The sequence below is a fragment of the Narcine bancroftii genome, chromosome 4 (assembly GCF_036971445.1).
Source record: "Narcine bancroftii isolate sNarBan1 chromosome 4, sNarBan1.hap1, whole genome shotgun sequence".
NCBI lineage: Eukaryota > Metazoa > Chordata > Chondrichthyes > Torpediniformes > Narcinidae > Narcine > Narcine bancroftii.
In genome coordinates, this window is record NC_091472.1 from 206,454,288 (window position 1) to 206,482,284 (window position 27,997).

Below are 27,997 nucleotides of genomic sequence, written 5' to 3' on the forward strand. Positions count from 1 at the left end.
TTTGGAATTGATTTGGAGGATGCACAAAAAAGATTTGTTAAGATAGCTCTAGCCGTAGCAAAAAAATGTATTATGTCAACCTGGAAATTGGAAGATAATTTGAAAATACAACAATGGTATATAGAAATGAATAAATGTATTCCATTAGAAAAAATAACATATAGTTTAAGAAATAATATTGAAATATTCGAACAAATATGGGAGCCTTACATTAAATACAATAGCGAAAACCTACCGGGGACAATCATTACCTAAGTTAACGGAAGGAAAAAGAAATGAAAAGAATGGACTCAGTAGAATTTCTGGTGAATTTTTATTTGAATGACAACATTGTCTCACTGGTTTAATGTATCCTAGATTTTATATCTTAAGTGGACGGGAGGGGGGAGGTAGGAAGGGTGGGATGGGAGGAGGGGGGGGGGGGAGAAAATGGCACTGTATATGTGTGAAAAGGAAAAAGTGTGTACCATGGTTAATGTGATTTATGGTGTGAAAAATAAAAAATTTAAAAAAAAAACCATGGACCAAAGGGTCTTTTCTATGATATAATGTTGTATGTTCTATGTTCCTAACCTTAACCCTAACCCTAACCCACTGAACTTTCACAAATACAGCATATGTAACCTGTAAAAAATGGGATCGCACTAAATCAGGATGTCAATAAATGGTTGTAGTTACAGTTGAAATTAAAACAAAAATAATTTTCAGTAAACCGACCACAGCAGCAGCTATCTTTATTAAAGGTGCTGTACAGTACTGTACTGTTGACATTCTTCATTAAAGGTTCATTTTTTGAAAATCTTTTTAAAAATTGCTTTAAGACCTCGTTAAGCTATGCATGCTGGGGTGAATCTGACTTACGTCCAATCTGAGTTATGACCAATTTTTCAGTTCCAATTAAGTCAGGGTCTACCTGTCATTCTGACATCCATATACTCTAGGTCACTACAAGTTGGTGGAGAATGTGAAGAAAGCCTCTACTTCCTCAGGAGTTTGCAGAGGAGCTAGTGGAGTTGTTCAAGTGAACCAGTACGGACTTGAAGGGCCGACATGGCCTGTTTCCGTGCTGTAAATGGTTATATGGTTTTCATCAACCCTATGTACCCTCTTCAGAGTGGTTTAGACATTGGGTCAAATTAATATTTATTGAAACCAATCACAAGAGTACAAAACATTATGACTTACTTCCTTGGCTGTTGCTCTATCCTTAGATTGACTATTTCAACCTTCCATTAAGAAAAGGGAATCCATGGATGAGCAACCAGTTGGATACAGAATTGGCTTGATTGTAGGAGGGTAGTAGTGGGGAGCTGTTTTCAGATTGGAAGTCTGTGATCAGTGGTGTGCTGCAAGGATCGGTACTGAGACCCCTGCTGTTAGTCATCTAAATCAGCCATTCTCAACGGGAGTCACGGCATATTTAAGGAGAGGGGGCCACAATAAGGTGGGGGGGAGAGCCAAGGTGTATAGGGGGTAGGAGAGAAGTACAGAAGAAAACAACTGAACTTGACTGCTTCACAGGGAAGGGGGCCCATAAACTTTGAGCCCAAGGGGTCCATAGTCAAATAAAGGTTGAGAACAGCTGATCTAAATCACAAGATAAAGGAGCAGAAGCGGGCCACTAGGCCCATCAAGTCTGTTCCGTGACTCTACACTAAGCTAAACTATGCTCACACCTAGTTCCAATTACCAGCCTTCTCTCCATATCCCTTGATTCCCTTACTAATGAAATACTTATCCATTTCCTGTTTAACCATTTGGATGAGAATTTAAGAGATGAATGACACCAAAAATGGTGATGTGGAGAAGAAAGTTGTCTTCAGATTGCAGAAGGACCTAGATCAACTGAGAAAGTGGGAAATTTATCTCAGACAAATGCGAAAGCATTTTTTTTTTTGGTTTTGGCAAAGGGCAGGCTGGCCTTTATTGGATGGCACAATGAGTACAAGAGTTGGGACGTCATGGTACAGCAATAAAAGGCTTTAATAAGACCTTAGTAAGGGAGGGAGTAAGTAATAAAAGGCCATAGTAATGGAAGATTGTCTGCCATGCTGATCATCGACCGATAATAAGAATCTGATTAAGCTGGAGGGGTGCACAAAAGATTCGCGTGGATGTTTCTGGGATTGTCAGGCTTGAATGAGGAGGAATTGGATAGGCTGGGACTTTTTTACCCCTGGAGGAAAGGATGCTGTGGGGTGAGGTTTATAAAATAACAAGGGGTATGGATAGCAGATGGTCATTAAAAGTTTTTTTTTTCCCCAGGATAGTGGATTCTCAAACTGGAGAGTGTAGTATTAATGAGAGGGGATGGAAGAATGTCTACTTAGAACAGAGATGCGGAGGAATTTCTTTAGCCAGACAGTGGTAAATCTGTGGAATTTGTTGACACAGGCGATTGTGGAGACCAAATTGTTGTATTTAAGTCAGAGATTGATAAGTTCTTGATTAACCAGGGCATCAGAGGTTATGGGGTGAAGACCGGGTAGTGGGGCTGAGTGGGAAAATGGATCAGCTCATGACTAACTGGCAGAGCAGACTCAAAGGGCTGAATAGTCTCTTCCTGCCTTTAATTTTTGTGGGAAAAACAAGGGACTTGAGAAGTGGCATTTTCACAAAGAAGGTGCAGGGCATATGGAATGAGTTGCGAGAGGAAGTGGTGGAAGTGGGAACAATTGCAATGTTTAAAGGACATTTTGACAGGTTTATGGATTGAAATATGGTTGTTTATTTTGTCCAGGGAGGAGAGAAAAGATCCGCTGTCAGCACTGGCTCGTGAATATGGTGGCTCCAAGAGGAATGCACTTCTGAAATGGTGCCAGAAGAAGACAGAAGGTTATCAAGTAAGTGAGCAGCACCATGTTTGCACATCAATAGGAATATTATAAATGTGAAAAATAGAAATGTCAAAACTCTGCTCACTCTGGTTGAAGCAAACTCTAATAGAACATAGAACACCACACCACTGGAACAGACCCTTCTCCTCACATGTCTGAGCCGAATATGGTGTCCCATTTAAACTAAAACATTGCTGCTTGCACATGATCTATATCCTTCTATACTTCACCACAGCTGTACTAAACACTAGATATATAATACAAGGGCTGTAGATGCTGAAATCAGCAGCAGGCAGAGAATTGCTGGAGGAACTCAGCATGTCAGACAGCATTCCTGCGTAGAAGTAGTCGATGTTTTTGGGTCTGATCCCTTCACTGGAACTAGAGAAAAGGGGTTGAAATTATATATATATATATATATATATATATATATATAAAGTAGAAATGAAACTTCAGGAAGAACCCAGTCACAAGATCTCAAAGGAACAGAAGCAGGCCACTAGGCCCATTATGATAAGTACAGGACAGAAGGTGGGAGAGATGGGTAGAGGAAGTGATGACTAAGAAAGAGGGGGTGGTGGAAATAAAGTGAGAGAGAAAGAAGTAAATACAGGAGTAGGTAAAGTGAGCTGGAAAGAGAGGAAGCAGATAGGGCTGGGAATTACCAAAAATTCAATATTCAAACTATTAGACTTGAGGCTGTCCAGGAGGAATAGGAAATGCTGTTCCTCAGGAGGTGAAACAGGAACGTGTGTATGCGCTATGATTGTAGTAAAAAAACAAAAATGTTGCGGAACTCCGAAGGTACCACAGTGTCCATAGAAGGTAAAAGTGTATAGCCGACGTTTCGGGCCTGAGCCCTTTGTCAAGGAATCAGATTCTTCAAGTTTACATTTAGCGTCACCCTGACAATGGATGAGGCCAAACGCAGACATGTCTCTGTAGGAATGGTTGAGGGAGTTGAAATGCTTGGGTACAGGTGTGACAGAATATTTAGAGGTGTTTTGGGAGGGATTATTAGAGTAGATTGCACACAAACATTTAAAACTCAGAATATTTGCAGGACTTTTGCAGAGTGTTTTTTGCAAAAAGAGCAACAAATTTGATTCATACAGCTTGCCTGGGAGAGCATGTGGTTTTTGCAGGCAGAGAGAACAGTAGGAGAAAGAAATCAGTTCCAGAGGACAAAGCTGGCAAACTTTTGGAAGACTGCCTGGTCAAAGGAGAAGACTGGCTGTCTGAAAGGTGACCTGAAAGAAGGAGGATCATCTGGAGAACCTGTCAACAAACAAGACTAATTAAACAGGAATCCGGTACGGATGTCCTGGAACAAAAAGGACCTGAAGACATTGCTTAAATTCTTTTACTTGGGATCCTGCACCAAATTGTTTTTCCCAATCAACCTGAGTATTGAAATCCCCCATGACGATTGTAACATTACCCATTTTGCATATCTTTTCTATCTCCCACTCTAATTTTCATGCCACATCCTGGTAATTCTACCCACAGGGATTCTATATCTTTCAATCCAATGACTCCGCTTTCCAAAGATTTCATTCCATTCTTTATCAACAGAACCATCCCACCCCACCTGCCTATCTTCCCTGTCCTTCCAATACACTATGTATCCTTGGATGTTTATTTCCCAAGTTTCAGCCATTCTTTGGTAATGTCCACAACACCTTATATAACCATATAACCACTTACAACACAGAACAGGCCAGTTCGGCCCTACTAGTCCATGTCGCAGCAAATCCCCACCCTCCTAGTCCCACTGACCAGCACCCGGTCCATACCCCTCTAGTCCCCTCCAATCCATGTAACGATCCAGTCTTTCCTTAAATGTAACCAATGATCCCGCCTCGACCACGTCTGCCGGAAGCTCATTCCACATCCCCACCACCCTCTGCGTAAAGAAATTTCCCCTCATGTTCCCCTTATAATTTTCCCCCTTCAATCTTAAACCATGTCCTCTAGTTTGAATCTCCCCCTTTCTTAATTGAAAAAGCCTATTCACATTTACTCTGTCTGTCCCTTTTAAAATCTTAAACACCTCTATCAAGTCCCCTCTCAATCTTCTACGCTCCAGAGAAAAAAGCCCCAGTCTGCACAACCTTTCCCTGTAACTCAGACCCTGAAATCCTGTCAACATTCTCGTGAACCTTCTCTGCACTCTCTCTATTTTGTTTATATCTTTCCTATAATTTGGTGACCAAAACTGTACACAGTACTCCAAATTTGGCCTCACCAATGCCTTGTACAATTTCATCATAACCTCACTACTCTTGAATTCAATACTCTGATTTATGAAGGCCAACATTCCAAATGCCTTCTTCACCACACCATCTACCTGAGTATCAGCCTTGAGGGTACTATTTACCATAACTCCTAAATTCCTTTGTTGCTCTGCACTCCTCAATTGTCTACCATTCAATGTATATGACCTATTTAAATTTGCCTTTCCAAAATGCAGCACCTCACATTTATCTGTATTAAATTCCATCAGCCATTTCTCAGCCCACACCTCCAGCCTTCCTAAATCACCTTTTAATCTACGGTAATCTACCTCACTGTCCATAACACCACCAATCTTTGTGTCATCCGCAAACTTGCTTATCCAATTTTCTGCCCCTACATCCAGATCGTTAATATATATAATAAATAATAGTGGACCCAGGACCGAACCCTGAGGAACTCCACTAGTCACCGGCCTCCAATTGGACAAACAATTTTCTACCACTACTCTCTGACACCTTCCATCCAACCACTGCTGAATCCATTTCACTACCTCCTTATTTATACCTAATGCCTCCACCTTTTTTCTTAAACTCCTGTAGGGAACTTTGTCAAAAGCTTTACTAAAGTCCAAATAGACAACATCCACAGCTTTCCCTTCATCAACCTTTTTTGTAACCCCCTCGAAGAACTCAATCAGGTTTGTCAAGCATGATCTACCCCTAACAAAACCATGCTGATTACTCCCTATCAATCCTTGTACCTCCAAAAATTTGTAAATAGCATCCCTCAGAACACTTTCCATCAACTTGCCCACCACAGACGTCAGACTTACAGGCCTATAATTCCCAGGTTTGCATTTGGACCCTTTCTTAAACAGAGGAACCACATGCGCCACCCTCCAATCCTTTGGTACCACCCCCGTGGCCAGTGACAACCTAAATATCTCTGTTAATGGCCCCACTAACTGTCCACTAGCCTCCCTGAGTGTCCTAGGGAATATTTTGTCCGGTCCGGGAGATTTATCCACCTTTATCTTTTTTAACACAGCCATCACTACCTCCTCGGTTATCCTTATGTGCTTCATGACCTCCCCACTATTTTTCTTTACTTCAACTGGTTCAACATTTTTTTCCCTAGTGAATACTGAGGCAAAGAAATCATTCAAAATTTCCCCCATTTCCTCAGACTTCTCACTCAGCCTACCCTCGCTATCTACAAGGGGTCCAATTTTATCTCTCACTAATCTTTTACTTTTAATGTACTTATAGAAACCCTTTGGATTTATTTCTACTCTGTCAGCCAAAGCCTCTTCATGCCTTTTTTTGGCCTTTCTAATTTCTTTCTTAAGATTCCTTCTACACTCCTTGTAGTCCTCCTTCAACTTCTCAGCTCCCTGCTCTTTATACCTCTTGTACACATCCCTTTTTCTCCTAACCAAATTTCCAATATTCCTCGAAAACCAAGCCTCCCTATGACTTCCAGCCTTTCCTTTGATCCAGACTGGGACATAACTACTCTGTACCCTCAAAATTTCTTTTTTGAATATCCTCCATTTTTCATTAACATCCTTACCTGAAAATATCCTGTCCCACTCAATACTCCCCAAATCCCTTCTTATTCCTACGAAATTTGCTCTTTTCCAATCCAGAACCTCAACTTTAGGCGTCTCCTTGTTCTTCCTTAAAACTACCCCAAAACTAACAGAATTATGGTCACTAGACCCAATTGTTTCTCCAACATTAATGTCCGCTACCTGACCTAGCTCGTTCCCTAACAGGAGATCCAGTATTACACCATCCCGAGTCGGTTCTTCTACTAACTGATTTAGAAAACAATCCTGAACACATTTAACGAACTCCAGCCCATCCAGCCCTCTAACCGTATGGGTATATCCCAATCAATGTGTGGGAAGTTAAAATCTCCCATGATCACTACCCTATGATTTTCACACATATACGTTATCTCCCTACAAATTTGCTCCTCTAATTCCCTTGGCCCATTTGGTGGTCTGTAATACACCCCTATTAGCACCCTCTTGCCTCCTCCACCCCTCAATTCCACCCAAACAGCCTCACTGGTCGATCCCTCCATACCATCCTGCCACCTCACGGCAGTAATGTCCTCCCTAACAAGCAGAGCAACTCCTCCTCCTTTTTTACCCCCTGATCTATCACATCTAAAACAAATGTATCCCGGAACATTAAGTTGCCAGTCCTGCCCCTCCTGTAGCCACAATATTGCCACAATATCGTGACCCCAAGTATCTATCCATGCTCTCAGCTCATCTACCTTGTTCACTATGCTTCTTGCATTAAAATATATGCATCTCAGAGAATGACCCTCACATATATTCTCTTTTTTACCTTCTACCCTAATCTCCATCCTACCTTTCTTATTTTTTTTATTCCTAGCTAGGTGGCCATACTCCCTGGACACTGCTCTCACCCTCTGTTCCCCATCCCCCTGCCAAACTAGTTTAAACCTACCCCCACAGCTCTAGCAAATCTACTTGGCAGCACATTGGTCCCCCTCCAGTTCAAGTGGAGTCCGTCCCTCTTGTACAGGTCCGACCTTCCCCAGAAGAGATCCCAATGATCCAGAAATCTTATCCCTTTCCCCCTGCACCATCTCTTTAGCCACGCATTCATCCTCCACATCCTCCTATTTCTACCCTCACTAGCGCGTGGCACGGGCAGCAATCCAGAGATTACTACCTTGGAGGTCCTGTTTTGTAACTTCCTACCTAATTCTACATAATCCTGTTTCATAATCCTGCCAATTTCCAGCTGTACTACTAGAGCATCAACCTTATTTCTTATACTGGTTGTGTTTAAATACAAAGCCTTCATTGCTCTTTTCAATTTTGTTTCCAAAGCAACCCACATTAAATCTTTACATTTACGCTTGCAATTTTGCCCTATCAACTGCCTATCCTTCCTCATAATCTCACTATGCATTGCATCTACTTGTGTATCATCTGCCCTGTTCATTGCCCTCTCATTCTGGTTTCTACCCCCTTGCCAAACTAGTTTAAATCCCTCCCCAACAGCAAACCTGGCTGCCAGGAAATTGGTCCTACTCCAGTTCAGGTGCAACCCGACCTGGGACATACCTTGAGAAACCCATCCCCTGCACCAACTCTTTAACCGCACATCCTATTTCTTGCCTCACTGGCATGTGGCACAGGCAGCAGTTCATAGATTACCAACTTTGAGGTTGTGCTTTTTAGCTTCCTTCCCAACTTCCTATATTCACTCTTCATCCCTTTTCCTATCTGTGTCATTGGTACCAACATGGACCATGACATCTGGCTGCTCACCCTCCACTTGATACTGCCAGAGACTCGATCTGAGAATTGCTTGAGAAGTCATAGACCTGAATAAAATAGGGGAGGAGGTTCCTGAACCTGGAAGGCAACATACCATCCAGGAGTCTCAATTATGTCCACAGAACTTTGTATCTGTTCCCCAAACTGTTGAATCCCCATCACGACAGCTCTCCTCTTCTCCCTCCTTCACTACTGAGCTGAATGGCCAGACTACTTTATTTGTTCTTCTTTGGCTTGGCTTCGCGGACGAAGATTTATGGAGGGGGTAAAAAGTCCACGTCAGCTGCAGGCTCGTTTGTGGCTGACCAGTCCGATGCGGGACAGGCAGACACGATTGCAGCGGTTGCAAGGGAAAATTGGTTGGTTGGGGTTGGGTGTTGGGTTTTTCCTCCTTTGCCTTTTGTCAGTGAGGTGGGCTCTGCGGTCTTCTTCAAAGGAGGCTGCTGCCCGCCAAACTGTGAGGCGCCAAGATGCACGGTTTGAGGCGTTATCAGCCCACTGGCGGTGGTCAATGTGGCAGGCACCAAGAGATTTCTTTAGGCAGTCCTTGTACCTTTTCTTTGGTGCACCTCTGTCACGGTGGCCAGTGGAGAGCTCGCCATATAATACGATCTTGGGAAGGCGATGGTCCTCCATTCTGGAGACGTGACCCATCCAGCGCAGCTGGATCTTCAGCAGCGTGGACTCGATGCTGTCGACCTCTGCCATCTCGAGTACCTCGACGTTAGGGGTGTGAGCGCTCCAATGGATGTTGAGGATGGAGCGGAGACAACGCTGGTGGAAGCGTTCTAGGAGCCGTAGGTGGTGCCGGTAGAGGACCCATGATTCGGAGCCGAACAGGAGTGTGGGTATGACAACGGCTCTGTATACGCTTATCTTTGTGAGGTTTTTCAGTTGGTTGTTTTTCCAGACTCTTTTGTGTAGTCTTCCAAAGGCGCTATTTGCCTTGGCGAGTCTGTTGTCTATCTCATTGTCGATCCTTGCATCTGATGAAATGGTGCAGCCGAGATAGGTAAACTGGTTGACCGTTTTGAGTTTTGTGTGCCCGATGGAGATGTGGGGGGGCTGGTAGTCATGGTGGGGAGCTGGCTGATGGAGGACCTCAGTTTTCTTCAGGCTGACTTCCAGGCCAAACATTTTGGCAGTTTCCGCAAAGCAGGACGTCAAGCGCTGAAGAGCTGGCTCTGAATGGGCAACTAAAGCGGCATCATCTGCAAAGAGTAGTTCACGGACAAGTTTCTCTTGTGTCTTGGTGTGAGCTTGCAGGCGCCTCAGATTGAAGAGACTGCCATCCGTGCGGTACCGGATGTAAACAGCGTCTTCATTGTTGGGGTCTTTCATGGCTTGGTTCAGCATCATGCTGAAGAAGATTGAAAAGAGGGTTGGTGCGAGAACACAGCCTTGCTTCACGCCATTGTTAATGGAGAAGGGTTCAGAGAGCTCATTGCTGTATCTGACCCGACCTTGTTGGTTTTCGTGCAGTTGGATAATCATGTTGAGGAACTTTGGGGGACATCCGATGCGCTCTAGTATTTGCCAAAGCCCTTTCCTGCTCACGGTGTCGAAGGCTTTGGTGAGGTCAACAAAGGTGATGTAGAGTCCTTTGTTTTGTTCTCTACACTTTTCTTGGAGCTGTCTGAGGGCAAAGACCATGTCAGTGGTTCCTCTGTTAGCGCGAAAGCCGCACTGTGATTCTGGGAGAATATTCTCAGCGACACTAGGTATTATTCTATTTAGTAGAATCCTAGCGAAGATTTTGCCTGCAATGGAGAGCAACGTGATTCCCCTGTAGTTTGAGCAGTCTGATTTCTCGCCTTTGTTTTTGTACAGGGTGATGATGGTGGCATCACGAAGATCCTGAGGCAGTTTACCTTGGTCCCAACAAAGCTTGAAAAACTCATGCAGTTTGGCATGCAGAGTTTTGCCGCCAGCCTTCCAGACTTCTGGGGGGATTCCATCCATACCTGCTGCTTTGCCACTTTTCAGTTGTTCGATTGCCTTATATGTCTCATCCAGGGTGGGAACCTCATCCAGCTCTAGCCTTAGGGGCTGTTGAGGGAGCTGGAGCAGGGCGGAATCTTGGACTGAGCGGTTGGTACTGAAAAGAGATTGGAAGTGTTCTGACCATCGGTTGAGGATGGAGATCTTGTCGCTGAGGAGGACTTTGCCATCTGAGCTGCGCAGCCATCTGAGGCTGTGTACGGCCCCCTCACTTTATTTGTTAATTTGTTATAATTGGGCAATACAGGATTCAGTAGCAGAAATCATCTACTGTGTTATAATTAAAATTTAAAACATTAATCCTTGTTATTTTCTATCCCTCAACCCCTGTCATTATCTTACACTCTATTTCAGTTAATCAAACCTCTTTAAGTTAAGATTATGAGTTTATTGTCGTATAGATTGTACACTGTACATATGCTCTGATATACTTCCTGGCTGCAGCCAAACAGGTACTTTGTAAAAAGAAAATCTACAAATAAAAGCTACCATATATATGCATTTTGTAGAGCAATTTTTAGGGTAAAATTTAGGGTGTGGACTATTACACATATACTACTTTTGATCGCAGTAAATACCTGCATTGTTTAGGGCATCTGGAGCTCAGGTGGGAGGGCAGCCAGGGTGTCACGACCTAGGATGGGAAGGTGGCCGAGCTGTCAGGAGCTCAAATGGGGCTATGTTGGGAGTTCAGGTGGCAGGAGGCTGGGGCATCAGGAACTCAGATGGGGAGACATCGGGAGTTCGGGTGGGCAGAAGGCTGGGGCATCAGGAGCTCAGATGGGGAAAACGTTGGGAGATCAGGTGGGCTAGAGGCTGGGGCGTCAGAAGCTCGGATGAGTGGACAGTTGGGGACAAAAATGGGTAGGGTTGATTTTTACATGCGTAAATACAGTAATAAAACAATTATAATAGTATAATTAGAAAACGTGGAGCTGCTGCACTGCCACTGGTGTGGACCCAGGATAGTGAAAAGTGAAGACGCAGTGTTGCTCTGAAGGGTTCAACTATCTGGTCATAATGCCAATATCTGTACAGGAATTAAACGGCATGCTTTTAAACTAAAATCTTGCAACCGCTGAGGTCAGTGCCCAAGATGGTGGTGCCTGAGCTTGGCAGCGGTTGCAGACTCTGGGTGCAGCGGACCAGTGCAGGGCCCCAGAAACGAGGAAAACGCCCCTTGTTGAGGAGAAGCAGAAGAGATGACCCTATAGACGGTGACCACAGCAGCAGACCAGCTGAGGAACTCGCACAGGTTGCAGGTGACTTGTGATTGGGGTATCCGCATGAGCTGTGGGCTTCTGGAGACTGGCCACGGGAACCTGGTATTGGAGCCGGGACTTGAGGGTGCTGAGAGCAGGAAAGTCCTGATCTCATCGAGGGTTTGGATTGGAATTCAGATTGCTGATGGATCGGTCTGGTATTTACCATCAACGGTGGGGTTCCGGTCTGCGCCGTTGCTGATCTCCATGTGCGTTTCCGGGAAACGCCATGGCCAGCCATCACTATTGGCTATTGTGGCCTGGCCACCGTTACAGCCTACTCTATGTCTGGTACAAGCACTCTGGGCCCAAGTTCCTGGTGGACACCGGAGCCAAAATCAGTGTCCTCCCTTCTTCAGGCCACTATACGTGGAACTGAAAGGTAGGTCCAGTGCTGACAGTGCAATCTGGATGTACAGTACTCGAACCATATTCCTGCAGTTTGGAGCCAACAAGTTCAGTTGGACATTCACATTGGCTGCGGTATTCCAACCATTGCTTGGGCGGATAGCCTCAGAGCACAGTCACTGCTGGTCAACTTTTTTTTTAAACTTTATTTAAGATTTTATAACATGAATAACATATAGGATTACATTAAAAAAAATTAAGAATAAAATAATAAAATTACAATACAATATCAGTAATCTAAATAAACTATACCCTCCCAATAATTATTACACATTAATAACCCAACTCAAATTAGTCCAATCCCCCCTTTCCCCCCCAAAATAAAGTGAAGAATTAATAAAGTTAATAATATGAGAAAAAAACCCACTTACAAAAAAAACAAAAACATAACCAATTAAAATACTAACAAAAAGAAAAGTAATTAATACTAAAATATCATACTTAAAAAACATATTTAAATCAAACTTAAATGCATATATTTAACAAACGGAGTTAAGATGAAACATATATTTAACTCAAACTTAATATAAAAAATTAGTAAAGTTAGTAACATTATCTATCAAAAATTCTTAAACAATAATCAATTCTTTAAAAAAAAATTGTAGCATGAAAAAAATCTTTCTCTATAGAGATAAACCTTCACCAAATATCAACTAACTTCACATCTATCATCATATTAGTCACATAAACCACTATCTTAAAACAAAATTCAAACCTCATTAAGCATTGTACAATTCAATTTTAGTACTCTTCCACCATTTTTCCCTTTTACTCTTAAATAGTTATCCAATAAAAGCTCCAATACCACATTTAAATATCCCCAATCATTACGTTAAAATTCAGATATCCGAATAATAAAAACACATCTACAACGAAATCTATATCTTCAACAAATGGAGCATAAACCACAAAAAAAATTCAAGCCTCATTAAAAATTGTACAATTCAATTTATAACTTTCACCATTATTCCCTTCGTTCTATAACTAAAATAGCAAAATAATATACACCAGAATTACCACTCCTTTCACCTTAAAGTTAAAGAAAAAATATATTAAAAAAAACTTATCCATCCCATTCACATTTAAATTTCAGATATTCCTTATCTACTGAATAAACTTTACAAAAAAAACACATCAATTTTTAGTTTTTTAAACAATCAAATACTTTCTTATTGTTTTTTTTATATTTAAACAAAAAAAAACCCCTTCACTCTTTAATCTAATAATACAAAAAAAAGGAAAAAAAAAACGGGTAGGAGGTTAAAAATACCCCCTCCCGTCTAAATCGCGCAATGCGGTAACTCCCAAAAAAAAATGGGTGTGAGATAACTCACACGTAGCAGATGACTTTCAGGAAATAGTGCCTATCCAGTTCTCTCCCCCAGCTCTCACTTCATCTTAAACTAACATCATCATTATTTAATATCCCTTTTTTTTTAAAAAAATTAGAAAAAAAAAGGACAACTCTTCTTTTAATCAGCTCCAACTGCTGAGTCACCATTACAACCATTCCTTCTTGGAGCACGGCTCTTTTCTTCCATCTCTTGTCTCCTTAGAGATCGCGGCGGACTATGTCTCTGTTGAAACTGAGTAATTGGCAGCTCTTGAGCAAATGCTATAGCTTCCTTTGGAGAATCAAAGAACTTTGGTTGGCAACCATCTTGAAAAACCTTCAAAACAGCTGGATATCTAAAGGTTTCCTTATAACCTTTCTTCCACAACAACTCTTTAGCAGGATTGAATTCCCGTCGTTGGAACATAACTTCTTGACTCAAATCCGCATAGAAGAAAACTCGATTATTTTGAATCATCAAGGGTGATTTTCTCTGTTGTTCATTTCTAATAGCCACTCATAAAATTATTTCTCTGTCATAATAATTCAAGCAACGAACCAAAACAGGTCTTGGACTTTGACCTGAAATAGGTCTTCTACGCAAGGCTCTGTGAGCACGTTCCAGTATTATACCTTCTGGGAAATGTTCTTGACCCAACACCTGCGGAATCCATTCAGTAAAAAATTTTCTTGGGTCTGGTCCCTCCATACCTTCTGGCAAACCAATAATCTTTATATTGTTCCGTCTGGATTGGTTTTCCAAATAATCAATCTTTTTCACCAAATTTTTATTTTGAGTTTGTAAGTCTTCGACCATTTTGGTCACATCAAAAACTTGATCCCGTATTTCGTCTATATCTTCTTTACACGAATTAAATTTATCTCTCACTTCAAGCTTAAAAGCTCCAAACTCAGCCATCTGTTGAGAATGTATTTTCACCAAAGTATTAAACCTAGTACCAAGTTCAGTCATAATCTTGAATAATACCTGCATTGTATAAGATAATTTAGATTCAAGATTCACAAAAATCTTTTCAATTGGAAGAGATTTTGGCTCAACAGATTCCTGTTTCTTCTCCAAAGGATCTTCTATTCCTGCCTTCATTCTGGTTGCCTTCCTTGTAGTATGACTGCGTGTGGAAACCCCAACCACAGCCTCTCCAGCAATGACTGGAAGACGCTGGCCGGGGTTTTCCCCAGTCCATAATGTATTAAATTCTCCCAGTACATCAAGTTGTATAGGTTCTTGTATCTCAAAAGATGCAGTTTGCAGCGCCACCTCTACAGCTGACAAATGCCTTTGAGTAACTCTTTGTTCTAAAGGCTGTTTGGCGCCCTCTTTAGGGGGCTCTACCGATGTAACATAGAGTTCTACATCCGAACACTGTACCTCTCTCCTGGGATCCATTTCACGCTGAGTCCCGGTGTCTTTCCTGTAGGTAGGCTCCAAAACTTGAACTTTTGGAAAATGTTGTTTTTTGATGATCTGTTGTCGTTTTTTTTTGCTCTTTTCCACCAATTGTACCATCATAAGTTAAATTAACAGCACTGAAATTATCTAAACTTTTAAAGAATTTTAACGGGCATTTCTAGACAAAACAATAAGATAGAGTCAGGAGAGGACTGGAAGGCACGTCTGATCCTTACGCCATCTTGCCACGCCCCCCACTGCTGGTCAACTTGAAGGGGATAGTTGATACCAGGATTTTTCAGACATTCTCCCTGGGGGAGGCCAAGCTACCCACCCTGCACCTGGTCTCTGTAACGTATTCATGGAACAAATTCGTAAGAGTTCTTGCAGAGTTTCCATACATTGTAATCCCACAGTGCTCTTCAGCCACACTCAAGCATGGCATGTCACACCACATCCTCACACAGGGACCTCCTCTCCACACCCGGAGCCACAGGCTGCCACCCAACAAGCTCTGCTTTGTGAAAGAGGAGTTTCGGAAGATGGAGGAGATGGGGATTGTGCACAGATCCAACAGACCGTGGGCTTCCCCGCTCCACTTGATGCCTAAGTCAGCAGGAGGATGGAGACTGTGCAGTGATTACAGAAGGCTTAAAGATACCACCACCACGAACTGCAACGCTGTACCCCATATAAAAGATTTCACTGCCAACCTGCATGGGGCTCACATTTTCTCAAAGATAGACCTAGAATGTGGGTATCACCAAATCCCGGGGCACCCGGGCGATGTTCCAAAGACGGCTCTGATTACACCGGTTGGACTCTGAGTTTCTCAGAATGCCGTTTGGTTTGAAAAATTCAGCAAAAACATTCCAAGAGTGATGGACACGGTGGGGCAAGACATGGAGTTCCTGTTCAGTTACTTTGATGATATACTCATCGCCAGCCACTCCCACAAGGAACATCTACAACACCTGCTCTGCTCTGTCACCACCGGCACGATTTCAGCCTCATAATCAACCCCACCAAGTCTCAGTTTGGGTTGTCCACTATCGACTTCTTGGGGCATCGCATCAACTGCCACGGCGCTGTCCTGTTGCTGGCAAAGGTGGAAGCCATCCACCAGTAAGCCAGACCTGACATGGTTAAAGGTCTATAAGAGTTTGTGGGGATGGTGAACTTTTACCACCACTTTTTACCTTCGGCAGCCCGCATCATGCAACCCCTGTTTGGTCTCATGTCCTGCAAGACCAAGGAGATCACATGGACGTAAGAGATGGCAACGGCATTTGAGAAGATCAAGAACGCCCTGGCGAATGCCACACTCCTGGTCCACCCCCAAGTGGGCATACCAAATGCCCTCAGTGGATGCCTCCGTCTCGACGGTAGGCGGCGTCCTGAAACAGCTCATTGATGACCAATGAAAGCCACTGTCATTTTTCAGCCGGCACCTATGACCCCCAGAGGTCACAGTGCCTTCGAGAGGGAGTTCCTAGCCCTGTACCTGGCCGTCCAGCACTTTTGGTATTTCCTCAAAGGAAGGGAGTTCACCATCTTCACTGACCACAAACCCCTAGCCTTCGCCTTTGCCAAAGTGTTGGACCCGAGGTTGGTCCGCCAGCGACGTCATCTGTCTTCTGAATCTGAGATTACCACCACAATAAGACACATCTCTGGGAAGAGCAATGTGGTTGCCGACACACTGTCATGCACCTCCTTGCAAGGGGTGCATTCCCTATCTCCAGGGGTGGACTACGAGGCACTAGCTGAAGCTCAGCGCCAGGACACTGAGATCCCGGCATACAGGACTGCAGTCTCAGGCCTCGGCCAGGAGGATATCGCCATCAGACCAGGGGGTCCAACATTCCTTTGCGATGTATCCACAGGTCAGCCTCGCCCCATCGCCTGCCTGCTTGGAGGCACTGCATTTTTGATACCCTGCACGGTTTAGCCCACCCCTCCATTTGGCTTATCTCTGATGTTCATGTGGCATGGTGTCTTGACACTCGTCAGAGGCAGCCACCAGGGCATGTAACCATATAGGGGAAGGGCCATCACCCACCGTGGCGTGGACTTTTATTTCCTTCGCCAGGGTGATCGCTCCTCCCATCCCCTCTATTCGAAATGTCGGTCCAGACCAGAGGTCGGGGTTACCAGGAATCACCGAGTGCTCCGCACCGGTGTCGACCAAGGCCAAATATTGGCGGTCATTACCCCCACCCCAATGGATTGTTAACGGTATGTAGGGCCGTGGGTCCCCATGTATCCGCCGTGTCTCAATAGAGTAGACACGGGGGCCCTGCCCACACCCTCATGCTTTAGTAAGGTTTGAGGGCTTCCAGGCCCACTTCTGCTTTCCTTTCACCCACCGGCTGCTACCATCAGTAAACCAGGCATCCTCCTCTTCTGCTTTCTGTACCATCTCATCCGTGGCCCCTTGGATCATCATATCATGAATATAATGGTGAATTGAGAGGGAAAGCCATACTGGCACCGTCTCCAAATCACGGGCAATTAGGTTGTGGCAAATAGTGGGAGAGTGTACATAGCCTTAAGGGAGGCGAAGGTATACTGACGCCCCTTCCAGGTAAAGGCAAACTGATCCTGTGAGTCCTCAGCTATAAGAATACTGAAGAAGGCGTTAGCGAGATCAATGACAGCACACCATGTTCCTGAGTTCCCAGTAGCAATGTTTTCAGTAAGGGTGACAATGTCTGGAACTGCTGAAGCAAGTGGTGGGACATGTTTGTTCAAGAAACAATAATCAAGTGTCATTCTTCATGAGCCATCCGGCTTCTGGACTGGCCAAACAGGGCTATTAAAGGGCGACGTTGCAGGCCTCACTACCCCTTCTTCTTGCAAAGTATCGATGGTGGCAGTAATCTCTTCCAGGGAGGCGATATTGTGGAATGCATACTGGTTTCAGTGGGGGGGGGGGGGGGGGGGGGGAGGCACCATCACAAGATCCCACTTAGCCTGACCCACCACTAGTCCTTTAGTAATAGTCCGAATTCCAAATGCAAATCCCCCTTGGCTAGTGTTAAGGGCCGTACTGCCCAACATTAATACGCAGGATAAACTCGTCAGTGGCAGCCACCAGGGATGTAACCATATAGGGGAAGAGCCATCACCCACCGTGGCGCGGACTTTTATTTCCTTCACCAGGGTGATCGCTCCTCCCATCCCCTCTATTCAAAATGTCGGTCCAGTCCAGAGGTTGGGGTTACCAGGAATCACCGAGTGCTCCACACCAGTGTCGACCAATGCCAAATATTGGCGGTCATTTCCCCCACCCCAATGGATTGTTAACGGTATGTAGGGCCGCGGGTCCCCGTGTATCTGCCGTATCTCAATGGAGTAGACACGGGGGCCCTGCCCACACCCTCATGCTTTAGTAGGGTTCGGGGGCTTCCAGGCCCACATGCCACTATTATCCATAAGAGCCTTTTTAACCATTTGTTGTATCTCATCACGGGTAACTGGAGCAAGAGAAGCTGGCTCGATAGGAGCAGCAGTGGGAGCAGAAGGCACAGTTGGGCCAGGAAGACTCAACAGCTGGGGAAGATGTTCCCCTGCTTTCCTCTTATAAAGGGCATAAAGGACCGCAGTAGGTTTCCCATCAATATCACTTTTAGGTACGCCTAACTTTAACAAGGTTAGAAAAAGGTCCTTTCTTGTCGGTCCGTTATTAGCAGCAGCCCCTCTCTTTTCATCCTGCTTGTCTGATTTAAGCTGGGTTGTACGTGAGTGGATTTTACCTCCCATCTCTAATTCTCTAAACCCAGATAAGGCGTGCACCGCCTCAGACACAGGGTGCCCAATTAGTGGACTAGTTACGGACAGAACCAATCCCTGTGTGGTGGGTTGGGCGGAATGAACCAATCTGGTATGCATTCCGGCAGTGAATATCTCTTCATCAGGGCTCCCCCCATGTACCCACAGCCTCAAACGTCCTGCATACAAGGCAGAGGCCAGGGCCTGCTGACGAATTACTGCTATACCCTCCTCTGGGGTGCCCCATTTGTTCTGCAAATGTAAATCCCAATCTACTGGTGATGGGTATACTCATAGCAGGGCATCCCCTAGAGTAATAAGTAAATAATCCACCTCTCTTCCTCTACCCCGCAGCTCAGCAGTGACCCGGATATCAGTAATCAATGTTCCTAATCCCAATAATTCCTCAGGGGTTAAATATACATTACCCCCTCCTTGTTCCCAGACACGCAGGAGCCAGGCTACCAGAGTTTCTCCTGCCTTTTGCCTAAATCGATCTCCAATGGCAGCCAGCTCTTTTACAGAGAAGTCACGTATCATTGACTGCTCTTGACCCCTGCTCCCACTTTGACCCTCAGGGTCCTTTGCCCAGTGGTCGGGACGCGGCCTAGGCCATCCCGTAAAGGGGGTGGGCCATTGAACATAAGCGGGGTTTGGGTATTTTCCCCTGGGTCCGCTTGGGAGATCGGGCTATCTATCCCTTCAATCTCTACCCTTGCATCATCCCCCCCTTTCGTCTGTTTGGGAAGTCTGCTGCCTTATGGGGCGGGCGTGAACAGCAGGTGGAGAGGGCAGTATGTTAGGCACATGCTGAGGAGTATCTGCATTATTACCATGGTCATCGTTCCAGATATTCCCGTCCCATACATCAATTACATCAGGATCGTCGCCATTCCTTATCATGGCACAAATACGATGTGGATCGGGTTCTACTCCATGCCTTTCTTTATCTGCACAGAGCTGCTGCCGGAGTTTAATATTACGGCAGATCGTTTGGACATGCTTATCCTCCCATTTGGTTGGTCCTGACTGGTGCAAACAATCTCACTCATCATGGAACAGCGTTGTCACAGGGCTTCTACCTCCTCCTCTAGTTGCTCTCTCTTACGCTGAGATTCTACTTCTCGCTGAACTGATTCTGCTTCACGCTGAACGAAGTGGCGTAAGGCTGTGGCCAGCAGCCAAAAACCATCCGTCAGTGTCCCCTTTTTACCAGAAAATTTACTTTCTCGAAGGAGAGTGGCAACCTGCTCTCCCAGAGGTACACTTGATGGGTCTAACTTCTCATCCCAACTAATGGGTGGTCCCAACAAAGACAGGGTATTGGCCAACATGCCAAACCCATCGTCTTTGGAAGTCCATCCCGGAATCAAGAACTGCTCAGGGCTCACCTCTTTCTTTCGGCGAAACATCTTGAGACCAATCCTGCTCGCAGCGCCAATTGTCTTGGGTAAACTTATACCTCCCATTTTGATCATTTTAGATTGGTCACAGTGTTTGAGCTACCGAAAGAAAATAGACACACACACCGAGAGCAGTTCAGTTTATACAAGGCTTTATTACTAAATCTAAAGCTGAATTCACACTACAAAATGCAAGCCCTTCCCAATTATACTTATCAACATCTGGACTGGTCCCAACTGCCGAAGTGAGGCAATGACTGTACACTTGTAGTAAGTTGTCGGGGCGCCGGTAACAGCTTCTCTACCTCACTCGACCGGGACATTAGCTGGACTCTTGAAGTTCTTCTTGCTGAAAGATGTGGCCACCTCTTGGAGAGTGTCAAACTTCAGCAGTGGGACCATGGCTTATATTACCCAAAGTTGTTTACTTCAGATGTTATCTCTTTGAACAAATGATTTAATTATCTTCAAAGTTTCCTGACAGTCTGCAACCAACAAAAGACAACTGCATCTCTGGACCTCATGGTGGGTGGAAGTTGGATAATATCTACTGATTCATATGCATCCCTGGGCCCCATAGTGTTAGATAATTTAGGTGTGTCTACTAAATATGCATCCTGGGCCTCATGGTGTAAATTAGATTATGTCTGCTGATTCTAAAAAAACAAGCAGGTTCTCAGCCTTGCAGCTGCAGAAGTAAAAAACACAGTTTAAATCTTCCATTACACACGGTCTCCGAAAGCAGGTGGGGTGAGCACAGGGCCAGAATGTCCACAGACTGCCTAACCATCAAGGTTCAATGGGACCTGAAGGCTCTGCTCCAACCCTTCCAGCCGTCACAGTGGAGGTTTGAGCAGGTGCATGTAGACATTGTTGACCTCCTACCGGTGTCAAGGGGATTGAGGTACCTGTTCACCATAACGGACAAGTTCATGAAATGGCCCAAGGCAATTCCCCTAGCTCGCGCCTCTACAGAGTTGTGCGCCAGGCCTTCGTTTCCACCTGGGTGGTGCATTTCAGCCTTCTGGCCCATGTGACCTTGGACAGGAGTCTGCAATTCACATCCGCATTGTCACGCCTGCTCGGAACACAGTTCCACAACACAACGGTCTACCACCCGCAGTTAAGCGCTTCTACAGGCCGCTCTGATGATACGCCTCCATGTGCCAGACTGGGTAGATTAACTACCCTGGGTGCTACTCAGCATACAAACAGCGCCCAAAAAAGATCTGAAGTCTTCATCAGCAGAGCTGGTATACAGTGCCCCACTCATAGTGCTGGAGAGTTCATGCCCACAGTTCGAGGGAAGGAAGATGCAGCACCTTTTTGTGCCTAAGGACCTGCAGTGCTTTAAGTACATCTTTGTCTGGAGAGGCATGCACAGACTGCCCCTGCAGCGTTCCTACAAGGTGATGCGTCACAAGGACATGACTTGCATCGTGGACATCAGTGGGCATGAAGAGACATTCACCGTCAACCGCCTCAAACCAGCACACCTAGACCTCAACTGACTAGTAACAGTGCCCGCACCACAAAGGCGAGGACACCCAAACAACCAGAGGAGACACAGGCGCCAGACATTTGCCTGTGATCACCAGTTCTGGGGTGGGGGTGGGGGGCCATGTGGTGGCTCTCCTAAGTGCAGTTCAAATTGGCTCAGAAAGTTGCTGGTGAACCATTGATGTCAGCAACCGGGAGGGCTCTGACTGCAGGGGGAACCGTGGGCCAGAAGGTGATGTTATTTCTACCCCTCAGCACGCAAGGTTTCCTTGGAGGAATGTTTAAAACGTGTGCATGTGTGAACAAGTAAACAGTTTTCCAACTGGACGCCACTCGAGTCCGACTTCTTCTTTCTCTCGCTGTGACGCAGCACGACCACATGATGATCAGTGTCCTTCAGCAATTAGTGATGGATGGATCGAGAGAGGGTAGAGAGGGAAGGCTCCAGTGGGATCAGGAGTTCAGGGGATTAAGGGAAAGAGTCTGCCCTCTGTTGTTGACTGCTGGCTATGGAAGTGGGCATGGGGTTGAAAGCATTGGACTTGGAACTCAGTAATATTGGGCATATGGGGATGAGGCCGAGGACTAGTCAATTGGAATCAGAAAGGAAAGTGAAATCTCAGCAATCAGTGGTATTGGGGAAAATGACTGAGTAAGAGGTGAAAGTGGCCTGCAGTGATCTGGGCAAGCTTTGCCGGTGTATTTTGTAGATAGCACACAACCTCGTCTCACAGGATAGAGGAGCAGAAGTAGGCCCCTTGGCCCACCATTCTAATCATGAGCTAATTCATTCTCCCACTCAGCCCCACCCCTGATCCCCTGACTAATCAAATACCCCTCAATCTCGGCCTTAAATATACCCAACGACCTCTGTGGTAACAAGTTCCACAGACTCATGATCCTCTGACTAAAGAAATGTTTCCACATCTCTGCTTTAAATTGGCCCCTTTTTATCCTGAAGTTATACCCTCATGTCCTAGAATTCTCTACCATGGGAAACATCCTTGCCACATCTACTCTGTCCAGGCTTTTCAGCATTTGAAATGCTGCTGTGAGGTTCCAACCGCTCCCCCCCCCTCCTCCCCCCCACCATCCAATAGCCAACAATCGATCCTCATATACTAGCCCTTTCATTTCTGGTATCATTGTAGTAAATCTTCTCTGAACCCTCTCCAACAGCAGCCTATCTTTTCTCAAATAATGCACCCAAAACTGCAGACAGTTCTCCAAGTGAGTACTTCATAGAGTCTCAACATTATACCCCTGCTCTTACGTGCTATTCCTCCAGAAATCAATGCCAACACTGCATTCTCCTTCTTCCCCACTGACTCAAGCTGGAGGGTATCCTGGACAAGGACTTCCAAGTCCCTTGGCACCTTGGAATTTTTCATTTTCTCCCCATCTAAATAGTAGCCTACCCATCTGTTTCTTCAACCAAAGTGCACTTCCCAACATTGTACTTCATCTGCCATCTCTTTGCCCGTTCTCCTCATCTATCCAAGTCTCTCTGCAGCCTTTCCATATATATCCTCAGCACCACCCGCCCTACCACCTATCTTGGTATCACCTGCAAATTTAGCCACCAAACCATCTATTCCGTAAAGCAAATCATTTATATACAGCTTAAAAAGAAATGACCCCAAAACTGACCTCTGCAGAACATCAGGTAGGATAGGAACCCTCTGTTTCCTGCTAATCAGCCAATGCTCTTCCCATGCTTGTATCCTTCCTGTAATTTCATGGGCTCTCATTTTGTTTAGCAGCCTTATGGGGTCTTTTGAAAGTCCACTGCATCTCCCCTGTCTATCCTACTTGTGGTCTTGTGGTCCCTTCAAAAAAATGCTCTCGGTTTGTCAGGCCTGATTTTCCTTTCAGAAAACTATGCAGCCTTGGGCCTATCTTTTCATGCACCTCCGGGTATTCCGTAATCTCATCCTCAACAGTTGACAGCTTCCCAACCATTGACATCAAGCTAATCGGTCTTCATTTCCTTTCTGCTGCCTTGCTCCCGTCTTAAGCATTGAAGTGACATTCGCGATCCTCCAGTCCACTGGAATCGTGCTCCATTGTATCCTGGAAGATTATTACCAATGCCTCCACAATCTCTACTGCTGCCTCCTGCAAAACCCAAGGATGCATTCCATGGTGAGAGAGTCTAGGACAAGAGGACCTAACTTCAGGATTGAAGGGCGTCTGCTGAGACCAAAGATGCAGAGGAATTTCTTTCACCAGAGGGTGTTAAATCTGTGCAATTTGTTGCCACAGGTGGTTGTGGAGGCAGGTCATTGGGTGAATTTAAAGCAGAGATTGATAGGGTTATTGATTAGTTGGAGCATCAAAGGTTATGGGGAGAAGGTTGGGCAATGGGGCTGAATGGAAATATGGATCAGCTCATGATTAACTGGAGGGGCAGACCTGATGGGCTGAATAGCCTATTTCTGCTCCTTACAGATTTTCAAATTTATCGTCAGAGTACATGCATGACATCACGTACAGCCCTGAGATTCCTTTTTCATGCAGGTGAGGCAGAATTATCCCTAATTAGTTCTTTGGCTTGGCTTCGCGGACGAAGATTTATGGAGGGGGTAAAAAGTCCACGTCAGCTGCAGGCTCGTTTGTGGCTGACAAGTCCGATGTGGGACAGGCAGACACGATTGCAGCGGTTGCAGGGGAAAATTGGTTGGTTGGGGTTGGGTGTTGGGTTTTTCCTCCTTTGCCTTTTGTCAGTGAGGTGGGCTCTGCGGTCTTCTTCAAAGGAGGTTGCTGCCCGCCAAACTTTGAGGCGCCAAGATGCACGGTTTGAGGCGTTATCAGCCCACTGGCGGTGGTCAATGTGGCAGGCACCAAGAGATTTCTTTAGGCAGTCCTTGTACCTTTTCTTTGGTGCACCTCTGTCACGGTGGCCAGTGGAGAGCTCGCCATATAATACGATCTTGAGAAGGCGATGGTCCTCCATTCTGGAGACGTGACCCATCCAGCGCAGCTGGATCTTCAGCAGCGTGGACTCGATGCTGTCGACCTCTGCCATCTCGAGTACTTCGACGTTAGGGATGTAAGCGCTCCAATGGATGTTGAGGATGGAGCGGAGACAACGCTGGTGGAAGCGTTCTAGGAGCCGTAGGTGGTGCCGGTAGAGGACCCATGATTCGGAGCCGAACAGGAGTGTGGGTATGACAACGGCTCTGTATACGCTTATCTTTGTGAGGTTTTTCAGTTGGTTGTTTTTCCAGACTCTTTTGTGTAGTCTTCCAAAGGCGCTATTTGCCTTGGCGAGTCTGTTGTCTATCTCATTGTCGATCCTTGCATCTGATGAAATGGTGCAGCCGAGATAGGTAAACTGGTTGACCGTTTTGAGTTTTGTGTGCCCGATGGAGATGTGGGGGGGCTGGTAATCATGGTGGGGAGCTGGCTGATGGAGGACCTCAGTTTTCTTCAGGCTGACTTCCAGGCCAAACATTTTGGCAGTTTCCGCAAAGCAGGACGTCAAGCGCTGAAGAGCTGGATCTGAATGGGCAACTAAAGCGGCATCGTCTGCAAAGAGTAGTTCACGGACAAGTTTCTCTTGTGTCTTGGTGTGAGCTTGCAGGCGCCTCAGATTGAAGAGACTGCCATCCGTGCGGTACCGGATGTAAACAGCGTCTTCATTGTTGGGGTCTTTCATGGCTTGGTTCAGCATCATGCTGAAGAAGATTGAAAAGAGGGTTGGTGCGAGAACACAGCCTTGCTTCATGCCATTGTTAATGGAGAAGGGTTCAGAGAGCTCATTGCTGTATCTGACACGACCTTGTTGGTTTTCGTGCAGTTGGATAATCATGTTGAGGAACTTTGGGGGACATCCGATGCGCTCTAGTATTTGCCAAAGCCCTTTCCTGCTCACGGTGTCGAAGGCTTTGGTGAGGTCAACAAAGGTGATGTAGAGTCCTTTGTTTTGTTCTCTGCACTTTTCTTGGAGCTGTCTGAGGGCAAAGACCATGTCAGTAGTTCCTCTGTTTGCGCGAAAGCCACACTGTGATTCTGGGAGAATATTCTCGGCGACACTAGGTATTATTCTATTTAGGAGAATCCTAGCGAAGATTTTGCCTGCAATGGAGAGCAACGTGATTCCCCTGTAGTTTGAGCAGTCTGATTTCTCGCCTTTGTTTTTGTACAGGGTGATGATGGTGGCATCACGAAGATCCTGAGGCAGTTTACCTTGGTCCCAACAAAGCTTGAAAAACTCATGCAGTTTGGCATGCAGAGTTTTGCCGCCAACCTTCCAGACTTCTGGGGGGATTCCATCCATACCTGCTGCTTTGCCACTTTTCAGTTGTTCGATTGCCTTATATGTCTCATCCAGGGTGGGAACCTCATCCAGCTCTAGCCTTAGGGGCTGTTGAGGGAGCTGGAGCAGGGCGGAATCTTGGACTGAGCGGTTGGCACTGAAAAGAGATTGGAAGTGTTCTGACCATCGGTTGAGGATGGTCTAATTAGTAGTGAAAAAATAACTGTACACAGGGTAAACATATAAATAAGTAAAGAATTGCAAACAGATAATGAATGTAAACAAACTAACTGTGCAATACAGAGAGAAAGAAAATCAATAAAATCCCCAAGTCAGAGCCCTTAAATGAGTCCCTGATTGAGTTTGTTGTTGTGGAATCTGATGGGGGAGGGGTAGCAGCTGTTCCTGAGCCTGGTGGTGCGAGTCTTGTGGCACCAATACCTCTTTCCTGATGACAGCAGCGAGAACAGAGCGTGTGCTGGGTGGTGTGGGTTTTAATGATTGTTGCTCCTCTCCGATAGGAGTGCTCCCAGTAGATGTACTTAATAGTGGGGAGGGTTTTGCCTGTGATGTCCTGGGCTGTCCACTACCTTTTGGAGGGCTTTAAGCTCAGTGGTATTGGTGAACCATACCAGACCATGATGCAACTGGTCAGCACACATCCCACCACACATCTGTAGCAATTTGCCAGGGTTTCTGGTGTCATACCAAACCTCCACGAACTCCTGAGGAAGTAGAGGTGCTGACGTGCTTTCTTCATGATGTCATTAATGTGTTGGGTCCAGGAAAGATCCTCCAAGATAGTGTCTCCCAAGAACTTAAATTTGCTCACCTCTCCGCCTCTGGACCCCTAATAATTACTGGATTGTATATCTCTGGCTTAAGTGAAGTCAACAATCAGCTCCTTAGTTTTAGTGACATTGAGTGTGAGGTTGTTGTTGGTGCACCATTCACACTCATCCCCTCCCTTTATACAACCCACTACCATGATATCGGCGTATTTGTACCGAGCTACACAGTCGTAGGTGTAAAGTGAGTAGAGCAGGGGGCTATATAGTTTTATTTCTTGTAGCCACAGGGGTCAGTACCAAGGAAGGGATAAATGGATGAAGAAGTTGTAGAGGGAGCAATCCCTGTGGAAACCAGGCAAAGGAGGGGTAGATGTGTCTTGTAGTGGGATCACATTGAAGGTGGCAGAAAGTGTGTAGAATAATATGTTTGATGTGGAGGCTGTTGGGGCAGTAGGTAAAGATGAGGGAAACCTTGTCCTTGTTGCATCTGCAGAGGGATGGGGCCAGGGCAGATTATCCAGAAATATTGGAAATGCGGGCAAGGGCTGAGTTAATGGCAGCAGAGGGGAAAGGTGCGTGTTCTGAAGAAAGAGACCATCTCTGATGTCCCTGGATAGAAAGCCTCATTCTAGGAGCAGATGCAACAGATTGCTCTCAGGCAGATTTTCTTTCACTGCCTCTGGTGCGGACCTAGGGAGAGAAAGAAGAGGAGACACAGTACTCCCCTGCGGAGTCTACCTCCCTGGTCCACTGCCAATGGCTCTGTACAGGCTTTAAACAGCCTGTACAGGCTGTTAAAGGAGCCAACGGTGGTTTATTTTAAAATCCTGTGACTGCAGGGTCTGGGCCCAAGATGGCAATGGCTTGAGGGATAACAGACTCCAGGGGAGTAGAGGACTGTCACAGGGCATCAGAATACAGGAATATCACCTGCTGTTTGAGAAGGAGAAGAAGAGAGAGATGACCCTATGGGATGATGACAAGGACGGCGAACCAGTGAAGGATTCTGCAGCTGAAGAATGCAGGCTGTTGGTGACTTGAAGTGAGGAACCCACACAGGCTGTGGACTGCAGTCAAAAGTCTCACACCAGGCCACGGACTGCAGAAGACTGGCTGAAGGGGTACCAGGCATTGGAACCTGGACGCCGAAGATGCTAAAGGCTTCCTCATCGTGTCAGAGGTTTAGATCTGGGCTCAGATTGCTGATGGTTTGAACTGAACTGGAGTCTTGTGCAGTTGCAGAGGCTGCAGGAGCGCTGGGTGCAAATCCATGGACACTCATTAGGCCCTTTCAAACTGCCATGTAAAATGGGGTTAACTGGGCAATTTGCCCAGTTAGCGCCCCATTCATGCAGCAGTTAGAATGGGTCCGACCCAGTCAATGTGGTCCTAATCTAACCGGGTTCCTGACCTATCTCAGAGGTAGTCAGGGAACCCAGTTAAACCTACC

At 45.6% G+C, this 27,997-nt stretch overlaps 1 protein-coding gene across 6 annotated transcripts in view; it reads left to right on the forward strand.

Moving 5' to 3' along the window:
- The window catches only part of specc1la (sperm antigen with calponin homology and coiled-coil domains 1-like a), a 278,924-nt gene that overhangs the window by 176,176 nt on the left and 74,751 nt on the right, over positions 1 to 27,997 (forward strand). For 5 of the 6 annotated variants that reach the window (XM_069933747.1, XM_069933749.1, XM_069933750.1 and 2 more), the window contains one exon: positions 2,741 to 2,843. In XM_069933747.1, coding sequence (XP_069789848.1) covers positions 2,741 to 2,843 — 103 coding nt within the window. Of the gene's footprint in view, positions 1 to 2,740; positions 2,844 to 10,233; positions 10,879 to 27,997 lie in introns of those variants that run through there. The other variant, XM_069933752.1, reaches the window with a different exon arrangement.